The following is a 26,127-nucleotide window of genomic DNA, read 5'->3' on the forward strand; positions in this document are numbered from 1 at the left end:
GGCAAGGCTTTTAGCTAAAGTCCCCAGTTGCTTGTAAATTGTTCTATGGCCGCCAAACACATTGCGAAATGTGACAAATATGCATTTGGCAACAATAAATTTTACGACCGCAGTCGCCGCCGAAAATATTTCACACAGCCTCGGGAGTCTGGAGTTGGATCGAATTTTAGGAGACGGGTAAGATAGATGGGTAAAGGATGGGGCGGAAAGGCTGAAAAGTCGGCTGGGGAATAACTCCATATCCATATAAATATAAATTAGCATATTTTGCGGCGCCAGTGCGGCGACAACTGCAATTTCTCTCCATTGCCAATTGTAATTAAATTGTCGCGAGGCCAGAGGAACGCGCACAGGCATTCGAATATATATGCATAAATATAATTGCTAGATTTTATTGCTCCAGTGTTTTTTCGTAATTCAATTTGGCTGATTTATGCCGCCAGCTCAATCACAATTTCAACTGCCCAACAGCCAGCGTTCCGCTGATTTGTTGGCCTTGTTAACGCCAATTTATGGTCGATGCCTGATTATTGCCAATTAGCTGCAATTGTCCCACCTATCCGTGCCCCTCGGTCGCCACACAGCACCCCTTTCAACTGCAACTGCATTCATCCCCAATTGTAGGGTTACAAATAGCAGGCTTAAAAAGCCAACTACATTTTGAGTGAGTTACTATCCAAATAAAAAGTGAGGCCCAGTGCGCCTGCGTTGTCTAAAACTATCTCAAAAACGTGCAACAAAAATTGCTGCCACGAGCAAAGAAGCTCAAGAGTACGTACTCATCTGTGAGTGGAAATGGATAGTTACCAATCAAACATTACTCTATTGTTGTTACAATAATAAAACATTTGGCGCACCAATAATTAAATATATTTATTATATATTTATTCTACTTTCCAAAAAATGGAGGAACCCTTGGTTGAGGAAAGGCCATCCCGAGCGCAAGACCTAAGATTGTTGAGATCAGAACTGATAGCTTCATTTTGAATGGGTATTCCATGGAAAATGGGCTTTTATGTGCTTAAGGCAACTGTCAAGTGTGAACAATTGGATTGGCAATAGTTTAACAACCAGTTAATCAATCGGTAACTAATAGTTATAATAAAACAGTTTAGTTAACACATCCATAAGGTTAAAGCGCTAATAAAGTTCATGGCTATATCAATACAAATGTCTGCAAGTTAATCTAACCTCATTTTAACAGATTTTAAAATATTTTTTCTATGAATGTGGAAAAAGGAATAGAAAAACGGCTCTATTTGCAGAGTGATTCTCTTAGTTCACTAATTAAACAAAAAAACTCTGCTTTCTCTTATTCGACTTTGATTAAAAGACTTAAGATAATTATTTGTTTTTATTTATTTATGAATAGTTTGATGTTGGCAATAGGTCTTGATTGTAAACTTATGAATCGAATTTTCTATTCTAGCATTAGGGACCACATCTTATATGTTTTGAGACTAATTTCAAAACGCTAAACCTTAAGAAATAACTTTACCTTAATAACGTGGAATTTTCAGTTATACATCCAAAAAAAATTATACCTCAGTAAGCAGAGTAGTTATTAACTTATATTAACTTCATAATAGGAAATCTATCCTTGACATTATAATTTTGTAAACAGCATAATTCTAATTAGTAATTTTTGAGACTAAAAATTCGAATAATAAGAAACAAATATATTATATTTTATATATACATGTATTTTTTATATATATTTTTAAGCCAACTTAGCCCGGGATAAGAAAACCATTGTCGAAATTACTTGGGTCTATATAATATGTAGGCATTGTTGGAGGTGGTTTTAACATCGCAATGCCGCAAACAGCTAATAAGGTAATAGCCAGCTTCATTTTCTTCAACCAGTAATGGAAACGTTTCTCGGAAAACTTAAGCATTTATAGTTCAGAAATTGAAAGAAGAACAAACCCAATTCGTTAGGGTTATTATGTGTGAAAGAATGTATTTAAATTGTTTTTTTTTAGTTATAAATTACTTAACAGCAAGTAAAACAACACTAATGTGGAAGTTATATAATTCATAATTGTTATAACTCCCTTAATATACGATTGCTAGACAAAAAATGAGCAACAAAGATAAATGTAGCATATGTACACTTTAAGCACCTACAACTAAAGTTTTAGTTGCTACTTTGAACTAAAGTCCTCCTTTTTAATGGCTTTCCTTTGGTGGATCCAGTTTTAGTTTAATTTACTCCAGCATAACGAAATCGTTAGGGCGCCACATGCAATAAAATAAAAAGCAAAACGCAATTAAAATTATTTCAGACGACGCCATGCAGTGCGGCAAATGTTTTGCGTAATTGCAGTTTGGGGCTCATTAAAGACTGGGCCGTTTCCTCGCCGGCTCCTTCGCAGCTTAGCTGGCTCTCCTTCGGGGTTTTCCCCCGCTTTTCCAGCCGGACACAGCTGGCGTGCGAAAAGTGCCAAGCGGACTTAACAATGCGTTACATTATTGTCCACCCACTCGACGAGTCCGGCGGAAAAACATTAAAAATCCATTGCACAAAGCTAGACAAATAGACGCACACCATCGGCGATGGGGTTGAGTGGGGTTGCACATTCCACCCAGACAGACAATCGGATGGCTGACTATATATACCATAGCTCCATATATATATGGTCGTACATCAGGCGCTCCTCTGGCCGGAGTGGCCTGCTTAATTAATAAATTGATTGGATTGTTTTCACAGCACGCGGTTCGTTTGTTGTTCTATTGAATTTTATTTCACTGTATTTCACTGGAGTTGTTTCCTGGACTTAATCGCACTTTCTTGTTCTGTTTTATGCCTTTAACTAAGTTTTTTGCATTCACATTGCATGCTGGTATTAAGCTGATTTATACCAGAGGATATATTCGAATGATTTCCACAAATTTTTATTTTAGAAGAAACTCATATATATACTCATAATAATTCATTATTTTATTGTAAAACTATTTTTATTTTATTGAAAGCTATTCAAATAACATACCGCTGCTGGCATCCGGCTGCTTAATAAATAAATGGGATTTATTAACCAAGTTAACACTGTGCCAGCTCCTTCTTCATGCACTTGAACGAGTGTAAAGGCGACCCGCAGAGCTGCCCTTTGACCCCCGTTCGCAACCCCTTTTTGCCGGCTTGCTGTTAACTGCTATTAAGCTAGCCACAAGTTGCTACGCGACAGGCTAACACAAACACACCCACACGAGGGCAGACACGGACACACACATGGGAGTCGCCTGCCTTGTTATTATGGCCAACAATTCAACAGTTATCCTTTGGCTTTAGCCCCTTGCCCCACATAGCCCACCACCAGTTTTTACGAGCGCCACTTGAACCCGTTTATTTTGCATGTGTTTTTTGCTGGTGCCGCTTTTTCTGTGCTTTTTGTTTTTCGTGTGCTTCTTTGGTGGCAAACACATTTCACATGTCGCCATCGTCGTTCTGCGCACTCATTTCCGTTTCCTGTTTTGTGGCCAAAACTTCAGAGCCACAAAAAAGGTTTGTCTGTCCGGGCAGAACCCCTCCCGCCCGCCTTTTGGTACAATTTTCATTTGTACGCCACGGCCTCGTAAATCATGCGCTGACATGGCTAGCAAAATTGTCGCTGCAGTTCATAATAAAAAGATAAGAAAAGGAGGCAAGCCGTCTGCAAAAACAGCGCGAAATGCTGCAGCATTGGAATTTCAACTGAGAAATGTCGCGGGTAAATAAAATTAATAAACTCCGCTGAAGACAAGTGGTCAGATGAAGAATTGTATGTGGAATTTCGTAAGTAATTGAGTTTTGAATTGGTAGAAAAACAAGAGCTGCTGCAGTTTTGAATATGACAAAGTGGAGCATAAAAAAGTCGATCAAAAAGTACAATGTGAGGAAGAGTGATATATATATCCATAAAGTATGAATCTCCTTTATATTTATTTGTTGAAATTACCTTTAATAACCGACTTAGTTTGTTAGAATAAAGACCGCTTTCCTTTCAAAATGTGCTCATTAAGCCAACTCACACGCCGTTTCGATTCCGCATCCCATTTCATGCGAAAACACTATGCAATTCAGCTTAACTTTTATTATGCATTGCGACACGAGGCGGCATGTTGAGCTTGTACCTCCAGACATTGGCCTGGCTTTATCCTGTTGGCGGTGCCGCTGGTGCGAAGTCCGTACTAATTAATCCCTTTACAACTGAAACCTATCAAAACACAAGCTTAACTTTTCCAATAAAAATAACGACGACATCGCCACAAAAACGACCAAAAAAATATACAACGAGATGCGACCGGGAAAACCGCAAAAAGCAGAAAGCATAAGGAATCTCCGAACTTCCTATGACCAGGAACTAGGAGTGCACTGCGAAAAATAAGTGTCAAAGTACCTATTTGATTTACAATCAGCTATAAACTCATTATCTAGATATATACTACTTAAAAATCTATTTCTTTTTAATTCAGTACTATGATTTCCGCGAACATCTGATTACACATCTGCAATAAATAATTCGTAATTTCTTTAAGCAAAGTGTTCACATTTTCTGCGAGTGTGCCTGACACTGAGATACGGAAAAAGCAACCAGCACGCAAGTCCCTCTCCAGCGGCGACAGCAGCAACTACAAGTCCCCGTCCGTGTGTCCTCGTGTCCTTTCCCGGCTCAAAATGCAGCAAAAGTTGGCGCACTAATTACCAAGGATTAGTTTCATATTTGTTTGTCAACAGCGGCCAAAGCAGCCCAAGTGGTAGGAGCTGCTGCTTCCTTGCAACTCGAGCAGCCAGCAGCTGTTGGTGGCTAAAACGGGGAAACCGGGCATCCGGCACGTTGGTGGAGGGGGAAAAGCCGGCGAGTGTCCTGTCCGACAAGTTGGCAAGATTATTTATGAGCTCGGCTTGGGCCAAGCGGCGAAAGAAAATCATGGCACAAAGTGAGTGAGAGGGCAGCGTTTAGCTGCCTCCGTATTCATAATGAAATTAAGTCGATTGAATGCGCTGATTATATTCATACCATACCTTTGAGCTCGACAAAAGACCCTCGGTCGGCAGTGCGTAAATCCGCTGGGGTAAAAGCGAAATAATTCCATAACAAAAAATGTATCGCCTCAAATGTTGGTGATGCACGAATACACTATAAAAGCAATATACATATTATGCACATAGGTGGTAATTAAAATAGTTTATATTAGACACGTTGTAATGTTTCTCTAGTCTTTTACCCGTACTTTTTCTAAGGCAGACAAAGCCAAGTTGTTAACTTGTTACCATGTAAAATACTCAATTAAAATGCCTTTGCCAAAGATGACTTCTGCTTATCATCTCCCCAAATCAAATATTTGTCTAACTTACGTAATTCACACAGTTATGCAGACACTTTTACCATATTTTTCCGTTGTGGCACAAACATCACGGCAAACACACAATACCTCTGGCATGTTTATTATTCGGGGAAAAACTTATTACCCGACCCTCCTCCGCACACATAATCAGATTGCAGAATGCAGAGGGCAACCCTTGACCAAGGACAGTGGGTGAGGACGAAGGACGCAGGACGATGGAGGTGGGACGCAGGGATCCGAGTCCGGGTCCAACCACCCTCGAATCGCATGTCTCTAATGTGATTGACCCTTACGCCTCGTTGCCGGCATAATACTTGTGTTATCCCTGGCAGGATAATGCAGGACCAGGACCAGGACCTTCTCCTTTGCTCCCATGTTGGTCATCGTGGGCTTCAATAAATTATCACGCCATATAAAGCAATTAATTCTGCAGCTACTGCTGCAGCCCCTCAACTTGAATCGCCGACTCCCAGGGTTGTTTGCACTAACTTTGTCCATATAATTTCCTTATAGCCGCCTTCGCTGCTTATCCACTGTTTTTATATTTTTTTTTGGCCAGGATAAATAAGGTTTTAATAGGGTTTTGCTCTTGTTTTCTGTTAATTGATATTACCAGCACCAACGTCACTTTCTTCATAATTCGATTTTCTATGTAGTGCAAATTTTTCAATTATTTCTACAGCTATTTTTTAGTGCCCCCATTTTGTGGCGCTGCAAAGTGGCTTGCAAATTACTTTCGCCTTTACTTCGTCGACCGGAAGGGGGATTAAAGTGGGGTTATAGTTCGGTTATGGGTCCTGTTATGGGTGTCCTGTCATGTAAGCGGTCAGCTTGTAAGCTTGATTGGCTTTTTCTTGTGGTTGTCTGACCCTCTCGATGGCACTGCAGCGTAACAATGTTTGGCTGCAAATTAAGTTTTGTGCTCCAGTTTGCGGAACATTTCGCAATTTTTTGCCCCATGTAGATGCAGGTTGTAGTGAAAGTGTTTTCTTGGCCGTACAAAAATACATTCTAGATAGTTTCGTTCGTTCTCTTTAGCATTTGCTAGATTAGGGTTTTTCAACAAGAGGTATCAACCCCTTGTTCTATTCATCGACCCACTTAGTTCATATTTATGCTCTATCGACATAAGTTCACTGCCATTTGTCGCTGGCGCGAGTGCCAAGCAATCAATTTCCCAGACAACGAGGACAGCCGCGCCTTTGTTTAAATTTTGGCAAGGCACAATAATTTTCCTACGCAATTCGGTTATTTGACCCACCCATTCCTGTTTGGCCTGCCAAAATAAAGGCGTGTGCCTTGTAGGTCCTTGGAGGAAATTTTCGGGAAAAACCCGGCTGGCGACCGGCAACATCATAAATAATGTTGACAAAATGCAGTGCAGTGGGCGTGCCCCCACGCCCCATAATTAGTGCATTAATAAAGCCAAGAGACTGTTGGCAGATGGATAGACAATAGAATCGGATAGTTTTATTTATGCGATTTGACGTCGCTGCAGTGCGGAGGCGATCCAATAAAGTAGTCGAATCCGGCTAACGCCACTCGCTTGTTGTCGCAAACAACGCCATAATAATGTAATGAAATTTATGATGCGCATTTAATGTACTCCTCACACAGCTCAGCGCGACAATAAAGGACAGGACCCGCAGAACGAGGGGTGCTCGAGAAGTTCGACTGGGATGGGATGGACTTGGAATTGGAATGCACCGAAAAATTATATCAAATTTTGAATATTCGAGTCTATATATGATATTTAATCGAGTGTTGCTGCGTTTTAAAAGAAAATATATTCAGAAATCTAACAATGAGCCACAAGTTTTTATATTAGATAAATTATTTACAATTAGATTGAGTTTATGTCTAATTTATATAGAATAATTTGCCTATCTCACTACTATTTGTTTTAACTGCACGACTGCCTTTGAATGCCCGATCGAACAAAGCCAGCACTTAACTGATTTCAAAATTATATTGGCGCAAGTGTGAGTGGATTGCTGGGCGAGTGTGTGTGTATATGTATGTATAATATGGCATATAATTTTATTGCTTATTGTTCGCGCTGGTCAAGGCACTTTTCCACCTCTCCGCCCCCAAATGGCGCCCAACCCCTTGTAATTTGTGCGTTTGTGCGTGATGAGAGGCGTCCTGGAACTGCGAATCGAGACGACAGGGTAAACATTTGAGCTGGGCAAACGCTAGTTGCGGCAATCTGGGCACATATCTATATGTACAATGGGTTCGAGTCCCTTGTTTGTATAGTTTTCATAGAGTTTTATTGTCTCAACGCACTGCATTTATTGGGAAAATTGATTGCCGCGCAGGACCAAGGTTGCGATTTCCCAGAATAACTTGGAAAGTCTATAGTTTGCTTGGCTGGATAAGACTTATTGTTATTCAAGTATGAAAAATAAAAAAGTAGCGTTATGACAATATTGACTCATCTTAGTTGAACTCAAATTTTAATGTCTTGAAATCAATAATGACTCTAGCAATTGTTTTATTTTTAAAATTTAATGATTTGCTTAAAAGTGTTTAAAACATTAAAATTTACTAACGAAACCTCTACTTTTTCCATTGTTGTCAATTTTCGTTTTTAGAAACGATTTTCAACAATAAAATACGATTTCTCACATCTACCTCACAGTTCACAGACTAATTTATTAACAGGTAAGTTGTTGCCGAAATTGTTGTTTTAAAATGACATATTCTCTTTGCAGAAGCTTTCTAGGCTATTATTTGGTTTCTCTTTAAAATTAATTAGGTTTCGTTTAAAACAAATCCGCAAAATGAATGCAGAATTTACAAAAGAACGTGTCATAGATGCGGTTAATACGTTGAGCTCGGGCAACATTTCATTGGCCAATGAATATTTGGCCGCCTTTCAGATATCGAATGACACGTGGACTATAGCTGAGGAAATACTATCCTACAGGCCACCTCACGATATGCACATCCTGACCTTTGCGGCAATGAGCTTGGCCAAGAAAATAAAGCAATCTTTTTATTCGCTGCAAAAGTTCCAGCTTACGTATCTAAAGAATTCCTTGATCGATCACCTTAAATATGCGGCTATGATGAGGGATTCCAACTCTTTGATTGTGCAGCTGGCAGTTGGCCTATCAGCTCTAGGGCTATTGTTTTCACAGTGGGACTACGATCTGCAAGACTTTGTGCGAAAGCTGTCTGGAAAACCGCAACACGTTATGGCACTTTTGGAGGTCCTGAAGATTATTCCCGAGGAGACTCGTCCATCGAATCTTCCGGTGGAAGCGAAGAAATTGAATTCTGTGATCTACACACTTGAACAGCAATCTCCGTATATCTTAGATGTGCTGGAAGGAATTCTACAGCGACCGGACTTACCAAACAATACCTTGCCAAAATGTCTGGCTGTTTGCGCGTCATGGACCAAATATAGTATGTTTTCACCCGACGAAGTGCTGCAACACAGACTGTTCATAATGGCTGAATTTATTCTGGTTACCCCGGTGGTGTACGGTCATTTGCAGGCGGCAGAATTTTTTGTAGCCTTGCTTGAACAATCACTGATCAGAAATGAACTGAATAGCTGTTTGGCCGATTCGGTCATCTCTTTGAAACCGGCATTCAAACGAGCTATGGGCGAACGCTCACTTTTGCAAAACTACTGCAACATATTTGTAAATCTGTTCCATACACACTTCCAGCTAACTCAAACGAATCCTGAACGACTCAACGAACGACTAGCAACCATCGAGCTTTTGTTACTTGTAGCCGAAGAGTCTCCATTAGGGGTAATAGAAGCCTCTTTGGGTATGTGGTCGTCGATTTCAGAAGAAGTGTGTCTCCAAAACGATCCGCAAATGTATGCTGTGTATCAACCGTACTTCTTGCGGCTCGTGGAGCTACTGTTTCCACGCGCCGCCCTGCCAGCCAGTTATGAATTCATGATGCCACCAGGGTCGGCACACATGCAACGTTTTCGAGGACTCATAGGCGAGGTCCTGTTGGATATGGCCCACATGATAGATGATGATACCATAGAGAAACTGTCCAGTATCGTGGTAGATGAGCAGAGCCCCTGGACGAAAGTTGAAGCTGGTGTTTTCTTCCTGCGACACCTGATAGGGAACTTTAAGGAGCATCGGGCTGATATAATCTTAAACATTTTAAAGACCTTTTTTCAAAAGGATTGCCCGCAGCCTTTTATACGCCTGCAGATCCTTGAGCTTATCTCAATCCCGAAAACCGTGAATGTCGAGACCATCTGGTATTGTTTGGTCAACGAACTGCGCCGCGCGGACCCAATGCTGTCGGCTATCGACTGCCGCCTGAATCTTCTAATGCCCCACTGGAATTACCTAGTTAAGCTAGCCATGATGGTGGACGAGTTCTGTTTGGAGGAGAGCAAGCGCTGTGATCTTTTGTTCAGCATCTGTACTTTGATCAGGCAACTACCTGCGGCGGTTGTCCTAGAAGCAAAGACGTCAATACTCAATATAAACTGGCTCAAGTGTCCTGTCGATATTCAGGAAAATCGTCACAGGCTGCTAATGAATAGTTGTTAATGTTTAGGCCAATTCTATTAAGATTATATTTTGTTAAAGTTTTTCCAAACATTCTGATAATTAAAGCATATTGGGACTCGTATAAATTAGAGATAATTCACAACATGACTCAACTCCATGTCGCTTATCTAGGCGAATGCCATAAAACGACAATCCACGCCAATAGGCAAGTTAATTTTCTTAACTAATTTGGCAACAGCTAAAGGCCAACACACGCCTAAATCGTAAAAGAAAATCAGATCCGAGAAAGCCGTGGCTCATTTAGCTCGGCATTTTTATGCCCACCCAATCCGTGCGCAGGAGTCCTCCATCTTTGGCTTGGACGGAAGTGACTGAGTGACATTGACGTCGGACTGACACGTGATATCAATTCTTGCTTTCGTCCTTGGCGATGATTCAACACAAAGGCCCCGGCCGATGATGAGGTGCCACAGAGTGGGCCCAAAAAGGCATGGAATATGCGTCAAACTCCTGCTCCTGTTGCTCCTTTCTATAAATTTTTCTTCACTCTGTTCGCCTGCGCACTTCCGCAATAATTTTTATCGCATTTATTTCTCTCCGAGCAGCATTTTTACTGCCGCCCGCCTTTGGCCACATTTGCTGGTGGGTTCGGTGGTGGGCTTGGGTTTTCCTAGGCGCCACTTGAACTATGAAAATTTGTCCCGCCTTGCTGGCGCCGTGTATATCGATCGCGCGTGGAAAACACTTTTGCCATTTGCTTTATCTGCCAGCAAACATTGCCCGGCAGTAGGAAAAATATATATACATATCTACATGTGTGTCTGTGTGTGTGTGTAGTGTGTAGTGTGCAGGAGAGGGTAGACAGGACTTCGGACTTGGACTTGGTTCGTTGGTCTTGCTTGGTTCCATTTCCATTCCCATTCCCACGTATCCACAATTTCGTTTGGCGCATTTTCGCTTTCCCTCGTCGCGTGGTGCGTTCATAAATATTCCGTTTTTGCTTTGCTGTTGAACGTTCTGCAATGTGTGTGTGTGTGTTCATTTTAAGTGTGTTTCTGTTTTTGCAGCAATTTCAGTTTTTATTCCCGTAATTTATATGCCCCCACTTATTGGCGCAGCCTGGGGTTTGGGTAAACGTTTTCCAGGAACCGACAGAAAAATCAAGCAGCAGATCTAAGGTTATCAGAGCTTGCCACTGGGTTGCAATTACCACTCGTAATGTTGCGGGTTGTGCAATTGTCCAAATTCGGAATCAGTTGGCAATTATGAGATATTTTTAGATATGTTCGATCTTTATGGTAAGTTTAAGGATTTCAATTGCCTTTTTCCTATTTAGCAATTTAAAAGAAAGGTATATCGAAACGTTTTCTGGACTATGCAATATTAAGTTGCCCATTTATAATTTCTTTTTTATTTCATAAGCAATTTAAAAATTTAATATTAACCCAGCCAAAACACCCCTCATTGGGCCATCGCACTCATCTCACTTAGACCCACTTCAAGTGACCCTCATAATTTACGAAAACATTTCATTTTAAAAATTAATTTCCAACATTGCCCCCAAATGGAAAATTTGTTTTAATTGATGATTTACGTTGCCAGTCACGAGCGAGAACCCTTCTCTCTAATGAGGACAGTTGTTGTGGGCAAGTGTTAACATGGAAACCCCATGTCAACCACCCCACTTGGCTGAAATATGGAAGTGCTGCTAATCAAGTGCTGAAGAAGGATATTCGGGCAGCTGAAGGAACTTGGCCGGATTGCCCTCGTCCGCGGGGACCTTTTCGCCTCGTCCTTTTAAATATTTAAGTGGATTTATTCGCGCTAGCGTGGAGGTTCGAGGAGGCAGGATATTCAGACAGACTTGAAGCACTTCCTTCGCCATTTAGAAATTTGCATGCAACTTTTTGCTGCAGTTTTTGTGCGGCTGCTTTTATTTTTCCACCTGTCGCGTAAAATTTCACACAGCAGCATAAATTTCAGCACGACGGCAACCGCACCACGGGGCTGAGGGTAATGTGTAGGTTGGAAAACCACCTGGCCACGCCCACATCTCCTGGATCCCCCCCGAAGGATACAGTTGCAGGCGGTTTTCCCTCAGGCGACGCGCCGCATTTGACGCCACATAATTTTGCTGTCGGTGGAACTTTTTGTTAGCCGCTTGTTGTTTTTCACCCTCTCATTTTCTCGAATTGGCGAATTTGTTGGACCAGCCACGCCCACACAGTCCCCATTTCGCCCACGCCCGGCGCATTGGCGAAATTTATTTGGCGACAATAACAAAAGTTTTGCATACTTTTCGCCGGTTTCGGCGGCATTTCATTTACGATTTCATGTTCGTTTTGTTTGCTAATTAAAAGTAAGTGCTCGGGCCCTTCTCACCTGGCCAAATGGTACTGTGGTTTTTGAAATAACAACTAAATGTTAAAAGTACAACCTTGCTGGTGCAGATGCACTAAAATGTCGACTTGAAATGTAATATTAATTTAATATTAAATAGCTTAGACTGTTTACTTTATTTACTGAACCAAATCCAATATAAAATAAACGTGACATCAATAAAGCCCCAATTTACTCAATAATTTTTTAGTTTTTTTTACTGTAAATTCTTTTATTGTGTATGTTTCTATATGGTAATTAACGAGTGATTACATGATGATTAATTGCAATCCAAATTATCAGAAGTTTTTCCTACCAAATTGCAGCACAAGGTATCTTAACCGGCATAAAAAACTACCGTCTCCGGCTAAATTAATCGCAAAGAATGGGCGAATTTAAGGAAATATTTTGGAAAACTGCACACGTGTTAGCCTGTGCCCTCTGCCCCTGCCACGCCCATTTGGGACGCCATTTTGCACGCGAACTTTGGCCGCAGTTTGACATTTTGCCGCAAGGAAAAAGCACCACGAAGTGGAAAGACTTGAAAATAAAAAGGAGCGAGGTGAACATTTAAAACTTTCGCAGTTTTAAATTGTCGCAGAGCAAGAAGGAACGGCAGCAAAGGCTGCAGTTGACTTTCCTTTTTTTGCTGCCCGCTTTCCCAGCCCGGAAAACCTTGGGACCCACGGAAAACCTCAACTGAAAACTCAACTCGATGCGACTGTCAATTGCAAATGTCACACTGGGAAAGCTCTAAAGGGCAGAGCTGGAACTGAAAGTGGAGTCGGTCTTTCCGCTCGGCTGTCACTGATTCCCCCAGCTCGATTTGCATTTTTCGGTTTCGGTTTGAGTTTGGATTTTCCTTTACCGTGTTGCATTCACACACACACACATACATACACTTGTTTTTCCTCTTTGTGTGTGCGGCTTTTTTTGGGGCCATGTGCCGCAGCGGTTTTTCTAAATAAATTGAACATTTGCTAATATCTTGATCAAATGTCGCTGTTATGCCGCTTGATAAATGGAAATTTTCTGTTGTCTGAAGGTTTTCCAACTCTCTTGTTTTTTGGTCGAGCGTTTTTTAACGGTTCACTTAATCCAGTCGATTGGCGGCTGGTCTCTGAAAAACAAATAAAATCTAAATTTGCCACGGGCCCTAGTTCTAGATAGCAATACCAAATAATATTCATGGTGCAAGACTACAATATTTAAGTCATGTTTGGAGGTTAGTAAAAACTAATTTCAGATTAAGCCTTTAAAAATATTTTGAAAATATTTTATGCATATTTTGAAAACCCTGAAGCCGGAACGATGTATTCTGGTTGCTATTCCGCAAAAGTTTCGCTTTTCTGGCAACAAAATAACAAGGCAAAACAAACTAATAAGAAAGTACGTGCGAATAATTTTACAAATTAGACGAAAACACTAAGGAAAAGTATGGGGAGCTGAAGAGACCTGACAACGGGGCATGCAACCAAATACTTCTTGAGCCACTATTTCGGGGCAATAAAGCCTCAACTAACATGATAAGAGACCAGGGACTTGTGTACAAAACCAGACACGCCGCAAACTTCGTGTCGCAATACTGTTAAATGCAAACTGTAAACAAGGAAAGCTGGCAACAACTAGTTTGTTTTGCTTGGGAAAACTACCTTCGTTTCATCGACGACCACACGTCGTATACTCGATATAGAGGAATTCTTGCGTATGATTTGAAATAATAATAGGTCGAAAGTATCTGTAAAATTTTATATATTTTAATATTGTAAGCTATATTTTTTAAGTTAAAATCAGAACCCAAACGTATCTCCTAAATTGTCTAACAAATTATAGTGCACATAATATTATTGATATTTTTACTAATCTTGCCTTATAATTGCCGAACCACGAAATCACATGCCCCGAAATAAGTCCTGAATTTCACTTATTGTCCACGAGCTAGTTTCGATCCTTGGACCAAACAAAAAGCAATTAACTAGCACAAATCCGTGGAAAAACAAGAGGGAATCAAGCCAGTGAGCTGGGTAAAAGAAAAACACAGCAACCCGGCAAAAGTCCAATAATAAATAAATAAAACTTAAAGCAACTCACATTAATGAGGCCGCTTGGCGCCACTTGGCATGACAAACATGTGGCGCACGTGGCCAGCAATTCGAACTCGGACTGCTCCTGGGTGTTCTTGGTTGGTTGGGTGAACCCACCCAGTGGTGGGTGGTGGATGGTGGAATGTTGAAAGTGGGGCTATAGCACTAATTCCCTAACATGTCACGAATCATATTGAACATGCGGCTCTGCCAAATGATGATGAGCGCCGCCAATGAAGAAGGGATATGTGCAAAGGAAGAAAAGCGGAAAACCCGACAGACAATCAGATAGACAGACGGACAGTCGGTGGAGCATAGAAATTAAGCCAAGTGTTGTCTGCTTCCGCTGGTGGGATGGCCAACACTTAACTCATTTTCTACATGTGCCGCATACTAAGAGTGCAATGCTCATTTCGGTTCGCTGGCAATTATAATTGGGTGTGCGGAAATTGTGTAATTTTTCACAAATTTTCATGCATCATTCCGTACCCCCCTCTCGACCCATTAATTATTATTTTGCTCGCACATTTCGCTGATTTATTGAGTGTCAGCTGGGCGATGGGAGGCGGAGTGCAGGACATATATACAACAAATTATTTTATTTGGCTTTCCCCAACTGGTGCAATCAGTGCAGCCCACAAATCTCTCGCCTGCTGAAAAAAAATGAAATGCAAATTGCAAATGAAATTACATGCACTTCCACTTGAGAAGAGCGCAGGCCAAAAAACGCAAAGGCAAAAATAAAAATTATTAAACAATCAACAGCTCAAACAGAAGCTGCGGAATACCTAGACGGGAAATCACCTACCCCTCTCCCGATCCGGCTCCACACTCCTCCACCTCCCATCATGATGACGCACATTAAAAGCCTGCAACATTCCGACCGCCATTAAGTCAAATGGATGAGCTTGTGTGTAATAAAATTTTTTATTATCATCTGTCGCTTGCGCTTGAAGCATCGAAATGAAAACCAGAAAAAAGTACAAAGTAAAACACGAAGTGAGTGGAAGATGAATATCTGGAAGCTATCAATGCTAAATGCCAAATGCCCTACGGAAAAAGTAAATTATAATCCCAAGGATCCAGCAATTTTCTAAAAGTTTCACGTTTTGAAATACGTTTACGTTTAGATTTTACTTTGCCGAAAACGAACTAATTTTTTCCCAACATCCATACATACACATTCTATACTGTTAAAAGTTCTCGTCTATGGACTGAAATAGCAAAATCATTCAGTGAGCCAATTGAACCACTTATCCTGTTAGGACATTCCGACCACCGATGCCTTGTCTTGGTAAATTCACACAAAAAACATCACCGAAACCCGCAGAAAGGGACAGGCATAATAAATAGAGGGGGAAAGAGAGACATTGAGGCAGACAGGCACAGGACTCAGAAAAATGATGGTCAGCAACAATAGCAGCAACAATCGCGAAATTCAGCAGGAAACTTTTGAAAAACAATATTTTTCACTTTGTCTACCGCACAGGGAATATAATTTTTATATTTTTTTTTTAGTTTTATGGCATTTTAAAAGTAGTCAGAGACCCATCGTCGGAGTCCAGGCATTTTACACTCGACTGGCGTGAAAATTCATTAAAAAATTGTGTTTAACATGCCAAACAAACAGCTGGCGGAAAAAAATTGCAAAAAACAAAGCGGAAATTTTTGCGAAAAATTTTTTATTGCGGTCGAACAGCTTCAACGGAATTTTGCTGGTCCCACGGATCTTTTGCATTAATGGCCGCACTTTTGGCGTACTTTTTGACATTTATTTGACGCATGGCAATGAAGTTCATAAATTTTCTGCCCAGCAAAGTGCAATTCTCATTGCATGCTGCATTTTGGGATGGTTGTACCCTCGATTTTTGTCATTTCCGCAGGGAATCTCTAGCTGTGTCTTGAGTCTATAGCCGAAATGAGGCCTGTCACCACCAGTTGTCTTTCAATAAAGGATCTGCAAGCCAAACCTTCCCAACCCCGAGCAATATGTGGAAAAGCAATTTATGGCAAAGAAACTCGCAGAATGGGAACAACTTGGGGTTGGCAGAACAATGGCACGGGCCTTGGTGACTTGTCAAAAGGAGCGGAGAGGCCACCCCTCAGCGAAATTCATTTGTTATGCAAGCTACATTTCCGTTTCCGGTTAGCACAGTTAGCAGCACGACTCAAGACCAATTGAAGGAGCCAGAATCAACGAGGGCCATAACAAGAACAGGAACAAATACTGCAACGTCAAGTCGGAAAAGTAATTTGCATTTGCTCGCTGATTAATTACTGGAGCCCTTAATGATGGAAAAACACTTCAAGGCTTTATGCGCACAGTTGTGAGTAAATTGATTTTCGAAAAACTTTTCAAAGGAGCAATTTATTTATTAATCGTCTTCTCTTTATTTTAACCTTTGACCCCAGTTTTGTACGATTTGATTGTTGAAAACTTTAACTTTTATCGATAGTACCAGCTGAATATTTTGCCCATTGTTGCGTATACGTCACGTAATCTTTTTTCTGTCGGAGTGATAAGCGCAATATATGCAAATGTTTTGAAAGCGAAAAGTATTTCTAGCTTATTTGCATTTCTGCAACGAGCGTCGCATTGCAGTTGGAAGACTCCAGCGGAAAAGGCCCGCTTAAAATGCATTTGGGCCCTGAACGCCGTATCGTAGACCCATCAACCTTATATGGTCAAGTATTTGTGCAAAATGGTTCGGGTTCGAAAATTGCTTGGGGCAACCTGGAAAGCCCAATTGTTTATACCACACGTACAAGCCATAAATTTGCCACACACAAATGCGATGAGTGTCTATCGAGCACTATATCATTATTTGCCAACTTGAGGTGAGCATTAATAATTATCGCTGTCGATGAGAGACCAACTTGAGGAAAGGGGTCTCTTAATGGCTGAATGCAGCTGTGTCTTATGACACAAGAGATGAATATGAAGATGCAAGCAAAATAATTTAATAAAATGGATCTTTTTAAATTTTAGAAAATGAACAGGATAGAATATCCTATCGAAAAATTGCTTTAAATATTTATGTCTAAAAGAAATGGATAAAGATAAATGTTGCCGAAATATGTCAGAGATCAGAGTAATAGGGACTGACTAGACTTGCATCATCAGCACCACTCGTTGCACCACCCACTCTATTCACCACCCACTCCACGCGGCAAGTGCTGCAGTGGCTGTCAAGTCAAGTTGGCCGCAACACGTTGCCCCTAATGATTTATCATCGCTCATGCTCATACTTATGCTTATGAGTGCCGCACGATGATGTCGATGATTATGATGAGCAAAAGGACGACGAGGACGTGAACGTGAACGAGAACGAAAACGGCACTGAGTGCTCAAGTGGTGCATCCTTTGCCATCCTTGGCGTTAATATCTGCTTAGGTGCACTCTGGCTTTCTGCATTTAAGCCACCACTAATTTATGCAAAGTGACTCTCGGCTTTTGGCATAAACTGCCAGTGAGTAGTGTGGATCTCCCGATTGCAATTCGATTTGCATTGGCATTAGACGCCATTCAATTAGGCACGCAACACTTGTGAAGCGTCGCTCCAACCATTATCACTCTACCTTCTGTGATAAACTTATACAAAATTTATTAACTATTCATCAGCATATAATTATTATTTTGTGGTCAATGTAAATTTTATTCACAGATATGTGAAGCAAGCTTTGAAAAACAAATTATAGTTTTTATTAATATTATAAGCCCGGATATATAATAAATGTAAGTTGGTTTCTAAAGAATACGATTTACCAAATGTTTATTCTTGTATTAAATTAATATAGTTACAATACATTTTAACAATGGCTGATGGATTGAATTTTACGATGGGTGCTTTTCCTCCGAGTGCCATAGAGTACTCAAGTACAGAGGCTGAGCCATCGCATTCATCGGATGTCCCCATACCAAGTGTCTTGATGTCGGGCATTATGATCTTTGGTCAAATGATGTGGTGTAGATTGAGCTCCAATTGGGGAACTGTGAAAGGAAGCGATCTGAAGCAGAAATCGGGGAACTCGCGCTAGAAGAACTAAATACATTCATTGATTGAAAGAATTTAATTGTAGTGCCGCCAATCGTATAACACTGCTTTGTTTGCATCATGGTTTCGAAAAAATTTAAATTGTTTTATTGAGAATATTCTCCTTTTCGAGTTGTTGGCTTAAATTAAAAGTGCCCAGTCCCAATTTCATTTCTAGACTTTTCATCTTCAAATTAAAGGCAATCAAGCGGAGTCCTGCCTTGGCGTGGCTCCACGTCCTTTTGGCTCTTCGGTCAGCTCCTTTGGCATCTTCTGTCCGGCAATGAAGACATTTTGAATAGCACAAAAACAAACAAGCGGCAACCAAATGCCACCACTTGCCGCTGCCACTGTCCCGTTCCCTATTTTTCCACACCGGGTTTTCTTGGTTCCTGCTTCATCTTCGTCTTGTGTTTTCATACACTGAGAACATTTTAAAACATAAACATAAATTTAGTTAAATGTAAGTTTGAGTAAATATTTTAATATACATAAGATGTTAATCCTTTTTTGTACTGCCAATAAATAACTTATTGAGCTTATTTTATTTTATTTTGTTATGCATATTTTCTCCATGTGTAGTTGGGGTCTTAGCTCAGGTAAAAATAAATTGTAAATAATTCCGTTTATGCGGCATGCGAAGACAAAACACATAAAACTGCCAACCAACCGAGCAGCCAGCCAGCCAACGATCTGTGAGGGGTATTGGGTGGTGGATTGGGCCAGGTGAATGGGGTGGCCAGAGGTGAGCCCCAAGTGCTGTTAGAATTTACTACGCTCGAGGGGGCGGGGCAGAGTGGGGCAACGACGGCGTTGCAGGTCATTTTCATGGCTGCCGTGGCATACGTAATTGAATAGCAGACAGCAGGAACAAAGAATGGCAGAGCGGAGGGATATGGGAATGGATCCAAATATACCTCGCACTCGTTGGATTAATTTTTAATGAATTCTCTCCTTCAGCCAGCGCCCATTCCCACTTTCATTCCTATACACATATCCATTCCGTTTCCATTGCTGCGACGTCTTGCATTTAGACCAGCGGTCGGTAGCGTCCCATTAGGCGGCATAAGAACAAGATATAGCTCTACTCCTCCTTCTTTGCCAGGACACGTATAGCGTTCAAGTTCGGGTGACTTCGGGATGCGTCTTCGGGCCTTTTTTGCCACTTTGCGGTGCCGCCAAAATAACCATTTCCCGCTAAATGTTGGATCCTTAAAAGCATTTCTCCATTATTTTTATTTTTAATAAAAACAAAATATGATTGTCTTCAAAAAATCTTTACTCTTCAGATATTTTTTTTTTATTATACTAACTCTATTTTTATTTAAAAAATAATTAGCTTGTTTTTTGGAAAACGCTTTTGCTTGTGTTTTTTGCATCGCTTACCTGTCATTGTCTGTGAGTGCCGACCGCTTATTTTGACCGTCTTTATTTGCGGCGGCCAAGACAAATACACAATAAAGCGGCGTGTGTGTGAGCCAGGATATAAAAACTTAAGTGAGATCGAGGAACGATGGAGTGGGATCTGTAGGTGGAAGTAGTGCTATTTCCTGGGAGGAACTTTAATATTTCAGCCATTTAAGTTTGGCGTCAGTCTGCTGGCTCATATGCAAATGCAAATATGGCTAAGGGAAGCGGGTTTGAGCCACAGGAATTATAAAAATATGCCAGTTCACGGCGCCAAAAGAAGATGGAAGAATGGGGGTCATTGCATGCACATGCAAGCGAATTAACATTTAAATTAAAAAAGCAAAGGCCTCAAAGTGCCAAGCCAAATAAACAAAAAGGGTGAGTGCCGGACATTGTGACGACTGGCAGATACCGTGTGAATAATATTTACAAAGTATTGTGCTTATATAGAAAAAAACATAAGCCATTCACTAAAAAGGTTAAGTCTTTAACTTGTTTACTACTATCTAGATGCATTAAATTATAAAATGTTCAAATATTTATTGATTATCATATTTATTTAATATTACATATAGCTTAATATACCCTTAAATGGTGAAACCCTTTAAATCTGCAGAGAAACCCGAAGTTTCCAAAAGCTCTCTTGCCTCTCTCTCCTTTCGCAGGACTCGCATTCTCTTTCGCGTTCCTGCTCTCAGTTGCAAAACAGCTGCTTGTCCTGTGGCATAATTCCGCTTTTGTTGTCCTTTAGTATTGTTGTGGCAGCTGCTAATATTTGGTTTATCCCCGTCCTTTTTCTAACCTCTGCGTGCTTAAATCTGTTTAACATAAAAGACCTCAAATTTGTTGCCTACTCTTGTGGGCTGTGCAAAGTGATATGAAGTCAAGTGGTTAATTAGTTTGCTTAATGGAATATTTTACAATATTATTTTCAGTGTTTTTAGGATACAGTTTTTGTAAACATATATTTTGTAAAATATTTTTAAATATTTTCTATTTACATATTAACACCAAAAAGGCGCAAAGCTGCAGCTGCATCAACAAAGAAGGCAGCTGACAAAAGCTTGAGTTTTGTAAGGAAAGCTTCGTTTAAAAAGCTTTTGTAATGCAGTTTTGGAGCGCAAACTATAAATTATTTGAATTTCACAATTGAAGACAATAAAGTGAATAAAATGTGATTCGCGGGAACTACCACAGACTCAAGGTAGGTTAGATGAAATAGAATTATCCATTTACGTTTTTATTTTTACTGTGCACTCCAATTGATTAAACGGGTAACGCGTTCATAGAAAAATCCTTTGAACTGAAACGTGCTGAACTCCAGTGAAAGGGGATTAGAAAACGAGTTGCATTTCAGCGAATTTAGCTCTTAGTATTATTTCAATTTGAATTTAAATTTAATGTGCTATAAGTAAGAAATAAATGTTATTGATAAAGATAAAAAATAGGGGACAACATAATTTGAACATTTTGAATTTTTCTTGCAATTTCCGCACAAATAAATCAAATATGATTATTTGATGACCTTTCTGCCCCAAATGCTGACGTTGCCACACTCATATCTGCAGCAAATTAGCATTTGTTCAGGCAACAACGAGCGTTCTGCTTCTCAGTGGCCGTAAACAAAATGTTGCAGCATTTAGAGCGCAAATAAAAATGGCAACAAGGAGCACAGGATCTTCTTTTCCTTCTCCTCCTCCTTTCCAACTTGGCCGGTTTCACATTCTCAGATATTGCATAAATAATTTATGTAGTTATTTTTGTCTTTTGCCCTTCGCCGTGTGCTTTCCACAAATAGTTTCTCGAATGCGGATTCAATTTGCCGGTGGCCAAGGGTGTTGAGGTTGGGTTGCTCTCTTTGAGCAGAAAATGCATATTTAAATCAAATAAAATTCCTCAGCTCGGAATTAAATGTTTAAAAATTTAAAAACTGACTTTCGCTGACTGGCACCCTCTTGCCAGCCATCATCTCACCTTGCCACCCCCCCGGGGAGTCGTTAATTTTTATCACATCTCCCTGATACTGGTACTCTTGTCGGTCCTCTGTTTTTGACTGCATTCCACTCCAAAAATGCATTGAGCACCAGTTCCATTGGAGCAGGTGTCTGCCCATTTTCTTGAGACGGCATTTCTTATTAAAGCCAAGCGCAGGACCCAAAAGGACAGCAAAGGAAGCACTGAATGCCGCAATGGTTAGCAAATGCATTGGAAATTAGGTGAAGAGTGAAGATGTAAGATGCTGTTGCCAACGAACTCTGTTAGCAGTACATTTTGTAATTTCAAAATGGAAATAAAGTGGTAAATTAATTATTATAAAAACTAATATTAATGACGTTCATTCATGTTCCATCTTTTAAATTTAAAAGCTTAATAAATGGGACTTACATGATTTTGAATTAGAAATCTAAAGCAGAACAATATATTTTTTCGCGCTGTCCAGCTTGTCACGTCATATTTTGTAGCTACCCCTTTCGGGAAGGGTAAATTTCGCATTGAGACGCGACATGCATAGCAAATGACCGAGTCTTCCCCATCTTTCTCTCTGTTGCTGTCGAAAAAGTAATAAAGCGTGGCCAAAGAGACGGACTCAAAGCGAAATTCGTCAGCAAAAGTAATAGAAATTGAAGGCATGCCCCAAAATGGGAAGCTGCAGTCGCACAAAAAGCGAAACGGAAGCGGAAACCGCAAGCGGGTAAAAGACAAAAATGGCTGCCCATCTATCCGGAATCTTCCCTTTCTCGTCAACTCCTTCCCTTTCTCTCTTTAACTATCCGCTGATTATGAATACGGAGAGCTGACCGCAGGATGCAGTCTGCTCAAATCCAGGGGTCGTCGGACCCTCGAACACCGTGTCGCATATGTAAGCAGGCCACGTTGCAGTTCTTTGTTGTAAATTGACAAATATGCAAATCAGACCCAGACGATCAACAGGAGACAGAACCCTCGGCACCGGCTCATCATCATCAGCTAGCTTTGGGACTCCTTGGATCCCAGTCTCCCGGATTCGGTTTAGATTTGTGGCCAATTGTGGTGGTGTTGCGCGTGACCTAGAAGTGCAGTTCTTAGCCCGCTGAAGGCTATAAAAAAATTTAATCTGACAACCACTTGAAGCGAAAAGTTGGCCAAAAGCTTTTTTCTCAAAAACCCCACTAATCGCTGGTATTTCAAATGCTCCCCGTAATCCTAATTGGCCAAACTCGCTGAGGAAAGGCTGAGAGTGCTAAAAGTTAGCAGTTGGCAGTTTTTTAATGATTTGCAAATCCTCCTCTGACGATGCAATAAATATTGGGCTGAGTCGGTTACCACAGCACTTTAAAAAACTCCATTTGCTATTTAGTATTACTAGCCACGTAATATACTAATACTAAGCTGAAAAAAAAAACATTTTTAATATTAAACCAAAATTTTACCATTGCCAAAAATATTTTTATTTGTTTGCCTTCAGTATCCATTATTTGACAAACAGTTTACTCAGTGTAAGAAGCCCCAAAAACAAGCTCAGCAATCTAAAGAAAAAAAGGAGTCAAATCTGTTGGCAGCAAAAAGGAAGCACACTCGCGAATTGGGCCGCTGTAAAAGTTGTAAAAATAAATAAAAATTAAAAAGTTGTAGCCCAAAAACGTCAGCACCATTGCCAGACAACGAATCCAGAGGCCACAGACATACTCGAAAACAAACCGAATGGAATGGTAATGGGTACCAAAACCAGAACGAGAACGAAACCAATAAAGCAAAACAAATCCACTTAAATGTGCCAAGTGACGACGGCCACAGCGAAAAAAAAGCAAAGAGACGGGGCACCGGCCAAAGTGACAAAGTTAAATTCGAAACTCATAAATTGGCTTATCCACTTAACTGTTAACGGGTTCTCTCTAGCCAGGACCAAGTTTTGTTGCCAAAAAAATACAAAAAAACACGGTGGATGTAAAAACTGTTGGCTAATAATGGCGACGGCCCAAAAAAGGACATTCGCATCGACCAGGCGAAAAACTCTGACTCCGACTCGACCGCTTCATTTGGCAGGGAAACTTTGACCCCTTTCCCCAGCTGCGATTTTCCCGCTGAACTTTTGCCATCATACTTCAATCAGCGTTAGTCACTGCCTTCGCATGTCCTTCAACTTTGCTGGTGCATCCAGCCTGAGTCCTTGCCACGACTCGCAGGACCAATTGCAGCAGCCATCCTGATGACTTCCTTGCGCTCGGTCGCCTTATGAGTCACAGGCTTATGTTCTGTATTTTTTATTTCATTGATGAGATGTGAAAAAATATGAAAAATAATTTAAAGAAAAATAAATCTATGGAAATTGCTTTTCTGTGTCAGAGTAGGTTTTCCGTTTTAATTTAAATTTGAAGAAATAAATAAAGTTAATGGAATTTTTTTTGCAGAGAGTACTAACACAATGCCTCTGTACGACAAATAAAATTTGAACAAAAAATGTCCCAATAACTATTACCCATTTCTCTGAGTCAAGCAATTAAGACATATTTTTTTAAAAACAAAAAAATGTATTGAGCATATGTATAAAACCTTTTCGATTTATTTTAAAGAACTCTTGAGTCAGGGAAAATGGCGACACATGCCACACTTTTTACTTTGGCTGCCATTTGCAACAAATTGCAGCTCATTAGTTGGAAATATTGCTGAAAAAGGAATAAGCTGAGACAGAAGCATAAAGCAGAAATTGAAAGCACAAGGAAATTTTTTGCTTTACATTGCAAATGTCTTGCAGTGGTGAAATCCACAAATAAAGAACGTTAGTCTCATATAGATATAATTCTGAGAAAATAATGTCATATAAACTTTATACAGAAAAACATGATAGATTGCCTAAAAAATATAAATTTTCTGGATTTTGATTGGTTTTAAACCTTCAAGATGTTTCACTGTACAGGCAGCTGCAACTGATGCGAATTTCTTGCAAAAATTCCACCAAGGCGAGCGGCAAAGAGTTGTGCCAAAAGTTGTAATAAAAATAAAATACACCTGGCACCATTCGCATGGTACAGGACTTTAAGGCGGCCGCAGGGGGCGTGGTCGCCGGAAAAGCACACACAAATATGTATGCATGCTGATGTGAATGAAATGTTTGCCTGTGGTAATGACCGCTCACAAACACAGACACGCAAGTCGCATTTATAGCATAATTAATTAGAAATTATACGCGTTCTGCATGTGTAATTTGCATATTAGTCGACCACCAGGCGCCGAAAGAGATAGAAGCCAGCTTTGCACACGCAAGAGCAAAAGAGACAGCACTAACATGCCACAAGCTGACGCTTCTTTGCGGTCATAGAGCAGACCATATCTACTCCCTTGGGGAGGTCCTTTGAGCCCTATTCCCCCTCCACTGCCCCTTTGATCCATATATAAAGTTCCATTCCTCCTGCCAGCAGTCAATTAAAAACCATTTTTAAGCAAATTATTCTCTTGGTCTATGTCTATGACCATTCGAAAATTTTGTAACTTTAAAAAGCTTTGTTGGCAAATATTTTTGAAAATATAAACTTAAGTGTTAATAATGTTTTTAGAACAACAAATATTTTCCCATGAAACTAAGAGAAGTCTTGTTTTTGGCACTTTCGAGAACTAAGCCTCAATAAATTTTCGCAGATGATCTGAGTAATTGAAGATGTGGTTTCGTTGACTGCTGTTTCGGGGGTTTTTCCTCTTAGAAATCTGAAAATCCGCAATGCAATTTTCCACTTGTTTGCCTTTCGCCGTTCGTTTGTCTTTACTTCTTGGAATTCTGTTTGACATTTTTCACTGGAATTTAATGCCATTAAATGTTTGTGCTGATTTGGCAGAAACGGTTTCTATTATTCATAGATTACACGCTGATATATGTATGTTCCTTGTTTTCGCTAGTCAAGCTATGTAACGCAATACACACAAGCAATTTGCTGTTCTTTAAAGTGATACAAATAAATGACAAATGAAAGCGAGAATAATCGCCGGAAACCCTTAAGTCCACATCCTGTGGGAAATAAGTTCTGAGGAAATTTTTAATGGGGTTGAGGGTAAGTAAAGTTTATTTGATAGGCGCGTGTTTAATTTTCACCCCAGACACCTTGTTCTGTCGCCCCTGTCCCATCTCATAACTTATTTAACCCGAATGGCCAAAAATAACATTTGTGCCTGGCATAAGCAATTGTTTAAAGCAAAAGTCACCCGCACATCTTTAAAATTCCTGCGGCGTATTTTTCCAACCCAGAAACAAAAAGCGGCAAGAGCAAAAGAACTTGTTAATGGCCCTTGGTTACAACTGTCAAAGCACGTAGTTCAGGGGGTGGGAAAAGAACGAGGGGGTGGTCTGAAAAGTTTTCATTTACAATGAGCTTGAATTTATGCCCACCTTGCCCTGGGCCAGCCTTAAATCACACA

At 40.4% G+C, this 26,127-nt stretch overlaps 3 protein-coding genes across 3 annotated transcripts; 2 read left to right on the forward strand and 1 right to left on the reverse strand.

Moving 5' to 3' along the window:
- Positions 1–847: 847 nt before the first annotated feature.
- LOC116800607 lies at positions 848–983 on the reverse strand. The gene has a single exon (XM_032716474.1). The coding sequence runs from the start codon at positions 980–982 to the stop codon at positions 890–892; it is 93 nt and encodes a 30-aa protein (XP_032572365.1). The 5' UTR covers position 983; the 3' UTR covers positions 848–889.
- Positions 984–7,927: 6,944 nt separating this feature from the next.
- LOC6609573 (transportin-3) lies at positions 7,928–9,949 on the forward strand. The gene is made up of 2 exons (XM_002034216.2): positions 7,928–7,995; positions 8,046–9,949. Exon 2 carries the CDS (start codon positions 8,115–8,117, stop codon positions 9,873–9,875), a length of 1,761 nt encoding a protein of 586 aa, XP_002034252.1. The 5' UTR covers positions 7,928–7,995; positions 8,046–8,114; the 3' UTR covers positions 9,876–9,949.
- Positions 9,950–17,997: 8,048 nt separating this feature from the next.
- Positions 17,998–18,504, forward strand: LOC116800521. Its single transcript, XM_032715940.1, is given in 3 exon segments — positions 17,998–18,035; positions 18,098–18,302; positions 18,305–18,504. Coding segments are annotated over 2 exon segments (246 nt in total). The 5' UTR covers positions 17,998–18,035; positions 18,098–18,115; the 3' UTR covers positions 18,364–18,504.
- The last annotated feature ends 7,623 nt before the right edge of the window (positions 18,505–26,127 follow it).

This window comes from Drosophila sechellia, chromosome 2R (genome assembly GCF_004382195.2).
Source record: "Drosophila sechellia strain sech25 chromosome 2R, ASM438219v1, whole genome shotgun sequence".
Lineage (NCBI taxonomy): Eukaryota > Metazoa > Arthropoda > Insecta > Diptera > Drosophilidae > Drosophila > Drosophila sechellia.